This window comes from Bombus vosnesenskii, unplaced genomic scaffold (assembly GCF_011952255.1).
Source record: "Bombus vosnesenskii isolate JDL3184/JDL3185 unplaced genomic scaffold, Bvos_JDL3184-5_v1.1 scf7180000016261, whole genome shotgun sequence".
Lineage (NCBI taxonomy): Eukaryota > Metazoa > Arthropoda > Insecta > Hymenoptera > Apidae > Bombus > Bombus vosnesenskii.
Window position 1 is genome coordinate 1,939,203 of NW_022884330.1, and position 11,939 is coordinate 1,951,141.

The following is an 11,939-nucleotide window of genomic DNA, read 5'->3' on the forward strand; positions in this document are numbered from 1 at the left end:
ACACATTCGCGGAATTATACGAAACATTGTACGAGTGGTTAAAATTTCATAGAACAAAATGCAGAGGAAAGACTGGCAATTACAGGGACTGACTTTTTTAATTTATCGCGTTATTTGCGGCAGCCTGAGCTGCCTCTTCGCGATAAGCAAGCAACCGGTAAGTTCCTGATAATAAGCGTTTTCTTCTTTTCGATTCTGCGTTTTCTTTCCTTTAACATCGAGCAATACTAATAACGTGAATATGGTGCATTTCGTTCCACAAAATCGTGCTAGATCAGATCGATTTCCAAGAGAGGCTCGTTGTATAGACAACGGGGACTCTCCCAGGAACACGACTTACGCGTTGCCCTCCCTCCAAGCAGGTTCGAACGAATCCTTGACATTTACCTGTGATATCGATGTGTCGTAGGGTGTCCACGATATTTTCAGTCACTTCCTCCTGTATGTGCGTGAGCTTGTTGTTCTGCAGACTCAGCGTTTCCAGGGAATTCAAATTTTCGAAAACCAAGGGCGGCAACACCTTGATTCTAAAGAAAGGGAAAAAGAAAAGAGAAAGAGAGGAGAACGTGACCGTTTACGATGCTAGAGTTCTACTAGAAGAGAAATATCGTTTTCTTAACGAAATAATTGAAATTACAGGTTCTTCTGCAGGTTGAGAAACGTAATGGAGTCACCGTATCCGGTGAAAGCGTCCTCCGGGAGCACGGTAATGTTATTGGCCTTTAAATCGAGGTGACGTAATCGATGTAGACGGCGTAACGCGTCGCTCGGCACCGAGTGTAAATTATTATCGCCCAGTCGCAGATATTGCAGGTTCTCTGTAATTCGATTAAAATATAGCACGCGTGAGCGTAGTCGTAATGCGACAGGTTTTTGGGCGGAAACTAGGCTAATTAATCGACGGTCGAACAGAACGCAACGCGTTTACTTTGAACGTAGGAGAAATTTCGTTCCTCGACGATTCCAGTTCGTTCGTTGGCTACGATCGATACGCTTTGTTTCTTCACGTTCTTTAAATTGTTTTCCCTCGATAAGGCGAGAGACGTGCGTTGGATGATCGCGTGATGACAAGTAATTTGGATCGAGTTATTTAGATTATAGAGGGCTGCAGAGCCATAAACGCGCAGATATTTGCCCCGTTAACGGCATGGCACGCGTAAAAATGGTCGTCTAACGCTTTTTTTGTTTGTTTACAGCAAAGCGTAGCTCGCTTGAATTGCTATTACCATCGATCGATTATTGGAAAGTTTATTTATCGAATCGTTTCGTCCTTTTCTGTTTATTAACGTTGAATAATCGGTGTTTCAAACCAGTTATCGAGCAAAGGAATATCTTATACGTACAATGTACGCCTTACAAAGAAAACGCGAGCCGCGAGCTATCGTTTAAATGGCAATTTCAGATGCGACAACTGCTATACATTCGTCTATTTCGGGCTGTTTTCGTCGAATTAAGGACTGTTCATGCACAGAGTGTCTTCGAAGCGAAGCGGTACAAGCGGTTGGCTGGTGATTCTACGCGTAAAAATAAGCAGAAAATAAGGAATAACGTTTCTTCGTTTAAGGCTTCGTTTTCGAAAAAAATGAGTCTGAAAACCGGTCGGGTAACCGTGTAAGTTAATTCTTCCGTTTGTCAAACTTCTGTTCTTCTTCGTGTCTGTGTACTTAAACATATCACCAAACGCACTATTAGACGTACAATATACATTATCGATCGAAATTCATGGAAACGTACAATTAGTGCACGCGTACCGCACCGATCTTCAAACTCATTTTTCTCGAAAACGAAGCCTCGAACGAAAAAACGTTATTCTTTCTTTTCGACTTATTTTTACACGTAGAATTACCACCCGATCGCTTGTACCATGATTTCAGAGACATCCTACGTTACATATCGTATAGCGGATCCGTTCCACCGCGTTACGTTCGGAATGGTGCCGGCACCATACAATATTGAAGTCACGGTACGTGCCGATCCGTGCTGTACGGTATAATCGACCTGTAATCGTCGCGCAGTCACGATGTAGCAAGGTGATATTTCATCGACGTGCATGCAACTTTCAAGTTTCCTCGATTCCGCCCGGGGCACAACGTCCATTCGATCGAGTCTGCTACCTGTTTGTACGTCAAACAGGCAGACTTCATCGCATAATCATAGAATTCAATCTGTTCGCTAACTCCTCAGCGAGGAATTTCCAGGATCCTGTCGGAAAAAGGTCATCGAGTTTGAAATGAGCGACGACTGTTTCCCTTCAGAACAACCTTGTCATAACGTGCCTCTCGTTTAACTTCCTCTCCGCGAGATTATTTCCATTGAATTTACGTAAATTACCCTTTCTTTTTTTAATTTTTTAATCAAATTTTTAATCGAATCGCCGACTATCTTTTTTTTTCGCGAAATCACGCTCCAAGACAGGCAGGCACTCGCGAATTTCACCGACGTTCCACCTATCAGCAAATTGTCGTTAAACGAACGTTCGACGCCGACAACGATCAACGAAGATTTTTCCGCAGGATCGCCGTTTCAAATTTCTACGTTAGAACGCAACGTTAGACGATCGAACGATTTAATATCGTTACGTGCAACGATCGTTCTCGAACGAGATAAGCGACTGAACGGTTACAAAGGCAGTTTACGGGAACTGTCGGAAATAATTTCGATTAGCACGGTTCTCGCGACGTTGGCTCTTGCCGTCGACGGAAAATCGAGATCGACGTAGCTCGGTGTACGCGTTTGATGGAAAATCGGTTATCCGAGGCGTGCGAGGCGATGCGATAGAAATAATGGCGTTTCGCCGAGCGCGCCACATGCCGAGACGTTTCAAAGGAATCGCATGAAATCGTGATTACGCTTACCCTCGAGACCGATGAACGCATCCGGATCCACGTGTGTAATTTGATTTCCGTCCAGCTCCAAAGAGTTTAATTGCGTCAAATGGGCAAACACACGGGCCGGCACTTCACGAAGCTGATTGTGCGCCAGTCCTAACGAATCCAGGCTTTTCAGACCTGATAACACAGGGAAAAGAGAATTTTTATCGCCTATATTTCTCTATGACACGACTAACGTGTTCCATTCAATAACAATTACATTCTGTATTATCTGCTAATATACAGGGTGGTTGGTAACTGGTGGTACAAGCGGAAAGGGGGTGAATTTACGCGAAAAAAGAGGTGGAAAATATAGAATAAAGATTTAAAAATTGTTAAATTTTAAAAATTAAAAAAATAACGTCAATCGAGACAACGATCTACAGCGAGATCCGTTATAACGAGACGTACCGACAGAAAATTCAAAGTCGATTTTCTCGAAAACAAAGCCTCGAACGAAAAATTTTTGTTTTATATTTCCGACTTCTTTTTTCGCGTAGAAGCACCCCCCTTTCGCTTGTACCACCAGTTACCAACCACCCTGTATATCGTTTCAGCGTTCGTCAAGGAATGGTCCCGGTTTCACCGATGCTTTACAAAATCGATAGTTTTACATATAGTAATTTTACCAGTTTCATATACCGTCGTAACGATCCTGCATCCTGCGTTATTACAGTGAATCCTATTGTAACGCGGTAGTAATACGTGGCGCGTTCTATCGACATCGTGTTTCAAGCGAAAGCAAGACAGCGTGATGGAAATATTCGTGTTATACGAACGCTGTCCAAGTCTTCTATTAAGTCGCGTTATATGGAAATCGAGTTACGAGAATATCGCGTTGTAAAATGGCCGCGGTAATTTTTCCACCGTGTTACGTGGAAACCGTGTTTTCAGAGTACATGCTGGTAATATCGAATTAAAAAGATGATCAGGTATGCGATGAAATATCCGCAGCAGCGAACCACGAATAAGCCGTACTCTTAAGCTAAGCTTACGCAGTCAGACGACTGTCCGCAGACACGTGTCGCAGACAATCAGCGTCTGTCTTTCGTGGAAAATCTGCAGAAGGAACGACGCTGATTGGCTGCGGCACGTGTCTGCGGATTATCGTTCGCAAGCTTTGGCCAGATAGCATGGTAATTGCTTTCTCTCTGCAATGTAAGTTAGGTTAGTAACACGATCGTTTAGGGAAATTTATAACGAAAAACATTGGAACGAAAGATCTATAGTGTCTAAGATACGCGTCAGGTAAAGAGAGATTTCTCAGGATTTGTAGAAACGTTGTCGTTGTTATTGGTTCAGGCAACGACGACGACGACGACGACGACGACGACTCATCGTCCCATTCATAGATCGCAAAAGGTAGAGAGCTGAAAAAGAAAGGAATAGACAGATCCGAATAGACAGATTTGTTCTTTTTCTATCGCAGGTCTGAAAATAGAAGTCGACAGAAGAAAGTAAAGCACGGAGTTGGAGCGAAGGGTCGGTCTCACCCTTGAAGAGGCACTGCCACTGCGCGAATCGATCTGCTTGAAAGTTACGACGCGGCCCTCTTTTTTAGAGACGAGCTAATTCGCGTCTAAGAATAAATACAGATATTAACTCTATCGATGACCTTATTGCTCGCATGCGAAAAGGTCGGCGATGCACGCGCGTGCACGCACTGTAAAGTTACGAGGTTAATCGAATATAAGTGGATTACAGTCTAGTACTTGAGCTAGGAAGTTGGTATAATAAGACGAGCGAATCGTTTTCGAGCGACACGAAACTCAGATTTCAAATGGAATCGTTGCAAATCCGATGGATCAGAAATACCAAGTTCGAAGTAAAATCTTCGAAGCTGCAAAGATGCACAGACGCACAGACAACGAACGCAACATGTGAGAATAATACAAGATAATCATAGTGCTCGTTACGATAATTCGACGATGAGCCAGCCAAATCCCTTTCCATTCTTTTAATTGTTTTCCTAAAAATATGAATCTTCACGAGTATTCTCATTTTAGCGCGAATCCTATACAATAAAACTGTATAAGAAATATTACCTATTACCATATCGCGAATTTTCATGTGATTATGGCATATTTGAAGATACTAACGAAGCACAGCATGCATATATCGTGCGAAAACACGTAAAATATTCAAAGTACGATATTCCATTCTTTTTAGTGCTACTCGTAACCATATGAATTTGCATAAACGTCCGCAAATTGCGAAGAAACAGTCTACCCATCGCGAACGACGCGATACAGAGCGGACGATTTGCCTCGACAGCTCGCTTCGTGATATTAATCGATGATATTAATCGAATTTGATCGATGCAAAAAAGATTGGGAAAAGAGCATTTGACAAATATCATTCTGCTTCAGGAACGCTACAACGCGAACAGCTCGAGTCGTAAGTCGCGCGTTAATATCCATCGCCCCGGAGGAAATCCCGAGCTATGTTGAGGAATCGTAGGGAAGGCGGAAACGAAAGTAGACGTACCTTCGAAATCGCCTTCCTGAATGGCCGTGATCCTGTTCTCCTGCATCTCCAACTTCTTCAGCATGTCCAGAGTGCGCAGCGCCGGCGTCGGCACTTTGGTCAAATTGTTTCCTCCGAGATTCAATCTCCTCAGCTTTCGGCTACGGTTCAAACGTATCCTTTTACTTGCAACTTAATTCTACGACGCTTGTTTAAGTCAGATTTTACGCGATTAATCGGAAGTGATAGGGATCGAAGTAATGGAAGAACAAGCGACGCAATGAAATTCGTAGCCGGGTGATAGGTAGCAGGTGGTTGACTCCAGCTGAAGTAACTTACTTGTGCAATCCTGTGAACGCGTCTTCTTCTATGTAGGAGATCTCGTTCTCGTACAGGGAAAGAATCTCGAGGGTGTCGAGCCCTTCGAAAGCCTTTTTATGGATGTTTTTGATCTTGTTGCGGTTCAGATTCAGTATAAGTAGATGTTGAAGATCCTTCAAAGCGCTAGACGGCACCGAGAGCAAAGCGTTTTGCGAGAGGTCCAGCTGCGTCAGGCCAGTCCCTGCGAAACGCCGCGATAAACCACATTGATGAATTGCTTGCGCTTCGTCGAAAGAGTCAAGTATCAAGAGTCAAGATTCGTGGGATCTCGACGGCCTTCGCGATGCAACGTTCTCATTTGCGAAGAATGGAAAGATACTTAAAAAAAGAAGAAGAAAAAAAAATACACCGAGAGGTAGGAAGATGTCAAAGCGTAAATAAGATAATATTCGAAGAACGTTCAAGGACCGAGACGCGCATACGTCTCTACTTAAACGCAAAGAGACAGGAGCAAAGACGAGAAAAGGCGTATCGTTGCTTGAATTTACCGGGTCTGAACGAGCAGTGAAACCGTTCCAGGCAACTTTACGGCAACCGAGACGAAGGTAGCGGAGAAACGAGACGAAGGAGAACGCTGTTGAGGTCGCGGTTGAATTAAAACGTTTTTCGGTCGGTCGATTTGAAAACAGGGAGAAAAAGAGGAGTGGCGAGACGTTGTCAAAGGGACGATAGAAACGCACATTGGGCAAAGAACGAAGAAGCGAAGGGTACTCACCGATGGAACTCAGAGACGATTCCTCGAGCTTCGACAGGCTGCTGTTGTGAATGGTCAAATGGCGGATGTCGAGGCCGAGGAACACATACGGCTGCAGCTTCGGCAGATTGTTGTGCCTGAGCCTCAGATAAAAGATCACCGCGTTCGTCCTCCCTTTCAATTTGCTCATCACCTCCGAGATGTGAAGTATGTCCGTGTACTCGCATACGATGTCCAAGCCGGATTTTTTCAGTGTGCAGGAACAGGGCGAGATTTCACCGTGCGAGGGGCAGTTGATGGATTGCGCGAGGCTCAGACTCGTTGCCAGACTCATTGCCCAAACCAATGTCCATAAGCTGCTCTCCTTCATCTTTTTGTTCGACTACCTGCTGTTTACTCGAAACTTATCGAAATTTTATGAAAACGTCTCGTAACCTCTTTATTGGCCTCCTCCTTCTTCTTCTTCTTTTTCTCTTCCTCCAGCAGATTTCTCTTGCTTTCGTTTTGTTTTTGCTTAGCTGTTCGAAAGAAAGGACTGTTCTCGTCGTTTCAGTCTTGTCGTTCTCGGCGTTTTCTATACCCCCTCTCTCTCTCCCTCTCTCACCCTCTCTCACACACTTTCTGTCGGCTGCTTCTTCGCACCACGCTCGGTCGGCTTCCTCTTTCCTGTTGCTTCGCCCTCTCTGTTCCTGTACCTGCAGCCTGCTACTTAGCCTCTGCTCTTCTCATATCCATTGTTCGCTCTTCCGCGGTGCACCAGTACACCGAGTCTGCAAACAAAGGGCGTAGGTGGTTAGAATTTCGTCGCGGCTTTGGAATTTGGTCGCGGGTAATAATTGGAATTGAAACGTGGTCTCTTTTGTGCATTGCTGGAGATGTTGAGAGGAATCCATTCTACGTATCGGTAATGCCGAGTCTCCTGTTATCGAAAATGGCAAGATTTAACGACGAAGTTGATCGACACGCGAGATTTCGAACTGGAAACGATCGTATTTGTAGTTTTATTCTACGTTAGGAGATTTTATTGACATATACTATAGAACGTGGACTGGTTACCGAACCTCAGGTAGTTCGCGTCTCTGTTCAGTGGAGGATTAAAATCGATTTGATGAGAGTTGGTAGTTTTCGGTAGCTGGGAATTTTCATATCGACAATTCTAGTTACAAAAGGTTCTATTTAACAATTGTTAATTTATTGTTATTTAACAATTATACAGGGTGGTTGGTAACTGGTGGTACAAGCGGAAAGAGGGTGATTCTACGCGAAAAAAGAAGTCGAAAATATAGAATAAACATTTATTTCTTAAATTTTTCCACCGAGACAACGATCTACAGTGAGATCCGTTATAACGAGACGCGATAAAGTGAACGCGTACCGAGCGAAAATTCAAAGTCGATTTTCTCAGAAACAGAGCCTCAAACGAAAAATTTGTATTCTATATTTTCGACTTCTTTTTTCGCGTAGAATCACCCCCTTTTCGCTTGCACCACCAGTTACCAACCTAACATCAACCTAACCACCCTGTATATATATATATATATATATATATATATAAATCTAACATCTTATAATCTCGTTATAGCTGAAGCTACAGCGATTTGTTAATTAATTAAGATTCTATAACAAGAAATAAGAAGTAATTGCTTGGTTCTTACATTCTGCAAACGCGTCGAACGAAACGCTTCTTATTAACTCGTCGGATGAATTATCACTGAACGATGATGTTATCTGTCCGGAAACGATGCAACTGTCGAAGGAACCGTGAGAAGCGACGTTACGAAACTGGAAAATAGCATCGCGTTACTTCAACCGCCAATTATCACGAACTGCGGATCGTTTCCATCGCGCTATCCCGTGGCAAATGGAATTTTGCAAAATCGTAAACTTCTATTCAAATTCTTCGTCGGAACCTCGACTTTTCCACAGGTAATTGGCGATCAGTTCTACCAATAAATAAAAATAATCGCTTGCAACGAGAGTATTCGGCGCGAAGAAACAGATAATCTTCAATTTCGTTTCCCCTTCGTTTCTTTTTCGAAGAACACGCCATCGTGCGAGAAAAGCAAGTTCCTTTGAGGCAAAGATTCTTCGACGATCAGGATAATTAGAGTTCTGTTCTCTCTGTTTCAGCCGCACGAGTGACGCGGTCTCCAGATTTTTGCCGTAGCGAAGGATATTCCAGACACGTTTCACTCGCGTGTGAAACGATACATCGGATTGCAAAAAAAAAAAAAAAAGAAAAAAAAGAAAGAAAAAGGAAAGTTCGGAAATAATCTCGGAACGAGATGCTTCTATCTTTGTAAATGAAGAAATAGTTTTCGTTTAATAAACGTAGAAAATTCGTAATAAATTCGAGCGGCTTTAAACGGAAGTTGTAAATGATTTGAATTGTTATGACTCGCCTTAATAACCGAATATAAGTTAAGATATATGAGCCCGGCGGCTTCGGGATTATCCGTAGCCATCAGCGAGTCGAAATTTATAGTTTCCACTTACGAACGTTCCGCGATAATCTCGCCGTTGCTCGCCTTCCAAAATCTCGGATTCATCTCCCCCTGTCCCGTAGTTTAATTAAAGATAAAAAGTCCCGTAGCTGAAATTCGTACAGCTCTGCAAGTTCGGATTAACGATCCGTTAAGACCGCGAATTGGATGAAACGATCCCGTGACGGTATTGTTTCGAAAAATTTACGCGATCCGTTCTTCTCGCGCGTTTTATCCGATCGCGGAAAATAATAATTTATCATCGCCGTCACGCTATTTCGATAAACATCGTTGTTGCAGTCGTTGTCGATCATTGAACGACGTGCAACGGCAGATGGAAGCGCGGAAAATGCTGCAAGAACGACTATTCGCTGTGAAAATAACGCGGTTGCGTAGGCAACGTTGTTGCTTTTCCTTGTTCGTTGGAAAGTTAGAAAGCGGATTGGATTTTTATTTGGATTGGACCAGGCCGTTGCTGCGATTATTTCTTCTTTGCTATTCCGCTCGTTTCTTCCTCGGTTCTTTCACGTATTATCTCGCTTCGTTTGTTTCACTCGACGATCCTAAATAATTGCAACACGACAGCCATTGTCGAAATCCTAATTCTAACTTTCCGTTTAAATGTTCTCCGTTTCAGGCGCGCGAGTGACGCGGTTTCCAGATTTTTGGCATAGCGAGGGATATTCGAGACACGTTTCACTCGCGTGTGAAACGATACATCGGAAGCAAAAGAAGAGAAAGAAAAATGGTAAAAAAACGCTTACTGTCAGATATGTTTCTCGTCGCTTTTTACGAGGTATATTTATTCTTTATAATTTGATTCATACGTAACTTGGTTGGACGTAGCTGGAAGGAAAAGTTTCGAAAAATATTTGTCCCCGGACGAGCTCGGTTCCCGCCACCCTAACGCGCTATCGCTTTCAGCCCCTGCTGTTTTTACTATCCCATGGTATTTTTTCTATGTATAACTTCGACAGACCAGGCTTAGGGCGACACCGCCAACAGTAAATCGGGCCAAAGTTCCGATCCTCGGTTAGCAACGAAGAAGAAAAACGAAGATGAAAGTAAAACGAGTTACCGGCGAATTAACTAGTTAGCTGTTTTTCACGAGTATACTCGTCACGAAGAAATGGCGATATTTTGTGCTGGGACGAGCCCCGTCGGCAATAAAATTAAGAAATAAAACAGTCATTTCGTGACAAGCTAATTCCGTATGGTAACACGTACTCCGCGTTCGACGAGTATACTCGTCGTCCTTTACATTTCGCCACGCGTTTTAGGTACACACTTTTCAAAGAGGCTGCAACAGCTAACCGGTTAATGATACTCGGGGAACACGCTCTTTCGAAGGTTAAATTATCTGTTCTTGCATCGCGTTTATTCGAACGCAGCATTTCTATTTACGTTTCCGAGTCGTTTCGCACGTGGGTACCTTTTGAAAATCCTCGAAATAATTCGTCAGCAGAGAAGAGGATCGCTTAGCGAAAAAGAAATATATTTTTAATTAAATGGGAACTTTTTCTACCGTTTTAATTAAAAAAAGCGGTTATTTCAGCGAAAAAGCGTCGTTCTCAACGAAAGTATAGCTTTCGGTAGAGCAGGAAATTCTTGTAACGGAAGCAGCTTTTTTTAACTTTTTCTTTCAGCCGGAAAGTTTTTTTTTTAGTAGGAAATTTTTCTAGTAAAAACGTCGTTACCGAAAACACCGTTTCGCATCGTCATATCGAGCTGATTCTAGAAACAGACAGATACGAGATCCCATCGAAAATGTTCCCACGTAATTCCAAACTATGAAATTGGGTAGAGATTCTTTTCTTTTTCTTTTTTTTTTTTTTTTTTTTTTTCGAAAAATACGAAGAACCACACATACCGATCCATGTAGATCACGTGGCGGTTTCCTCTGTCACTCGCGAGATACTTGCTACGGAACTGCGAAGCGAAAGAATGACGAGCGTTCGCGTGATCACTGGTCATCGCTTATTTATGTCACTGCGTATCAAGAAACTTAGCCGCTCACTCGATTAATCGAAACAGGGGTTTACATTGAGCGCAGGGGGAAGCATAACGACACACTTTTCTCTATCCACGATGCAACTGTGCGAATGATGTAACCGCCACATCCAAAATAAAACTTTCGATGGTTATAGGTCACAGTGATTAATCGTCATCATCGTTATTATTATTACTATTCCGTAAGACAAGCTCCACTCGATTATTATCTTTCACTTATCCATTATTTCTATTTCCATTACTTTTCTCCGATCTTAACCCTCGCTTCGTCCGTGAACTCACTTTATCGTTGACAAAGACAAACCATCGACGTAGAATTAATATGGAATTAATATGCCCGTGGATTTCCTCGCAAGTTTCCTTCGCGCTTGCCGCCAAGGAACGAACACAATGTTCGCGCTACGTGGTCAGAGTTAATTTAACCGAACCACCGATTATCAAACAAACGAACGTCGATCGATGCGTCACTAGTCCTCGCAATTCCGTCCAGTTTCTATCCTTCCATTCGCATCCGGTATTCTCCGCACGTCCTCCTTAATCGGCCGCGCCGATCGTTTCGCCAATTTGCGAAAGCCGGTCAAAGCCGCCCGGACGACGTCCAAACGACGAAAAAGGATCGTAGCAAGATTCGTAGCGAGCGAACCGATTAAACTCACAGTCCCCGACGATCCAATTATCCACTGAAAGAGACCCGCGAGATCTTCCAATTTTCAGCCACCTCTCGCGAATCTTTCCGATCCTCGAGATGCAGCTAGCGACGAGCAACGACTATATTCCCTTCGATCCAATTGTAAAATTATCCTGTTCCCTTTTTAAATCCGTCCCCTCTTTTTATATTCCCGACGATTTTACTTTCCACGAAGAGAGTCCTTCTTTTTCACCCAACAGCCCGATGATCGACGAAACTTTGCCGTTCGTCGGACGGTTGCCGTCTCTTGGACGAAACGAAACGAGTGGACGAACGAAAGCTGCCGTCAGTGCCGGCCTCTGCGCGGTACCACGACGGAGAGCTGACCTGGGTGTCCGTTGGCATCA

The 11,939-nt window shown here is 43.4% G+C and overlaps 1 protein-coding gene across 4 annotated transcripts in view; it reads right to left on the reverse strand.

Annotated features, from left to right (window-relative positions):
- LOC117241752 (chondroadherin-like protein) overlaps window positions 1-11,939 on the reverse strand; it is a 170,721-nt gene that overhangs the window by 2,910 nt on the left and 155,872 nt on the right. For 3 of the 4 annotated variants that reach the window (XM_033507838.1, XM_033507837.1, XM_033507836.1), the window contains 6 exons: window positions 6,433-7,181; window positions 5,676-5,898; window positions 5,358-5,497; window positions 2,856-3,008; window positions 638-818; window positions 388-527 (listed from right to left, as the gene is read on the reverse strand). In XM_033507838.1, coding sequence (XP_033363729.1) covers window positions 388-527; window positions 638-818; window positions 2,856-3,008; window positions 5,358-5,497; window positions 5,676-5,898; window positions 6,433-6,781 — 1,186 coding nt within the window. In that variant the 5' untranslated portion in view covers window positions 6,782-7,181. Of the gene's footprint in view, window positions 1-387; window positions 528-637; window positions 819-2,855; window positions 3,009-5,357; window positions 5,498-5,675; window positions 5,899-6,432; window positions 7,182-10,764; window positions 11,095-11,939 lie in introns of those variants that run through there. The other variant, XM_033507835.1, reaches the window with a different exon arrangement.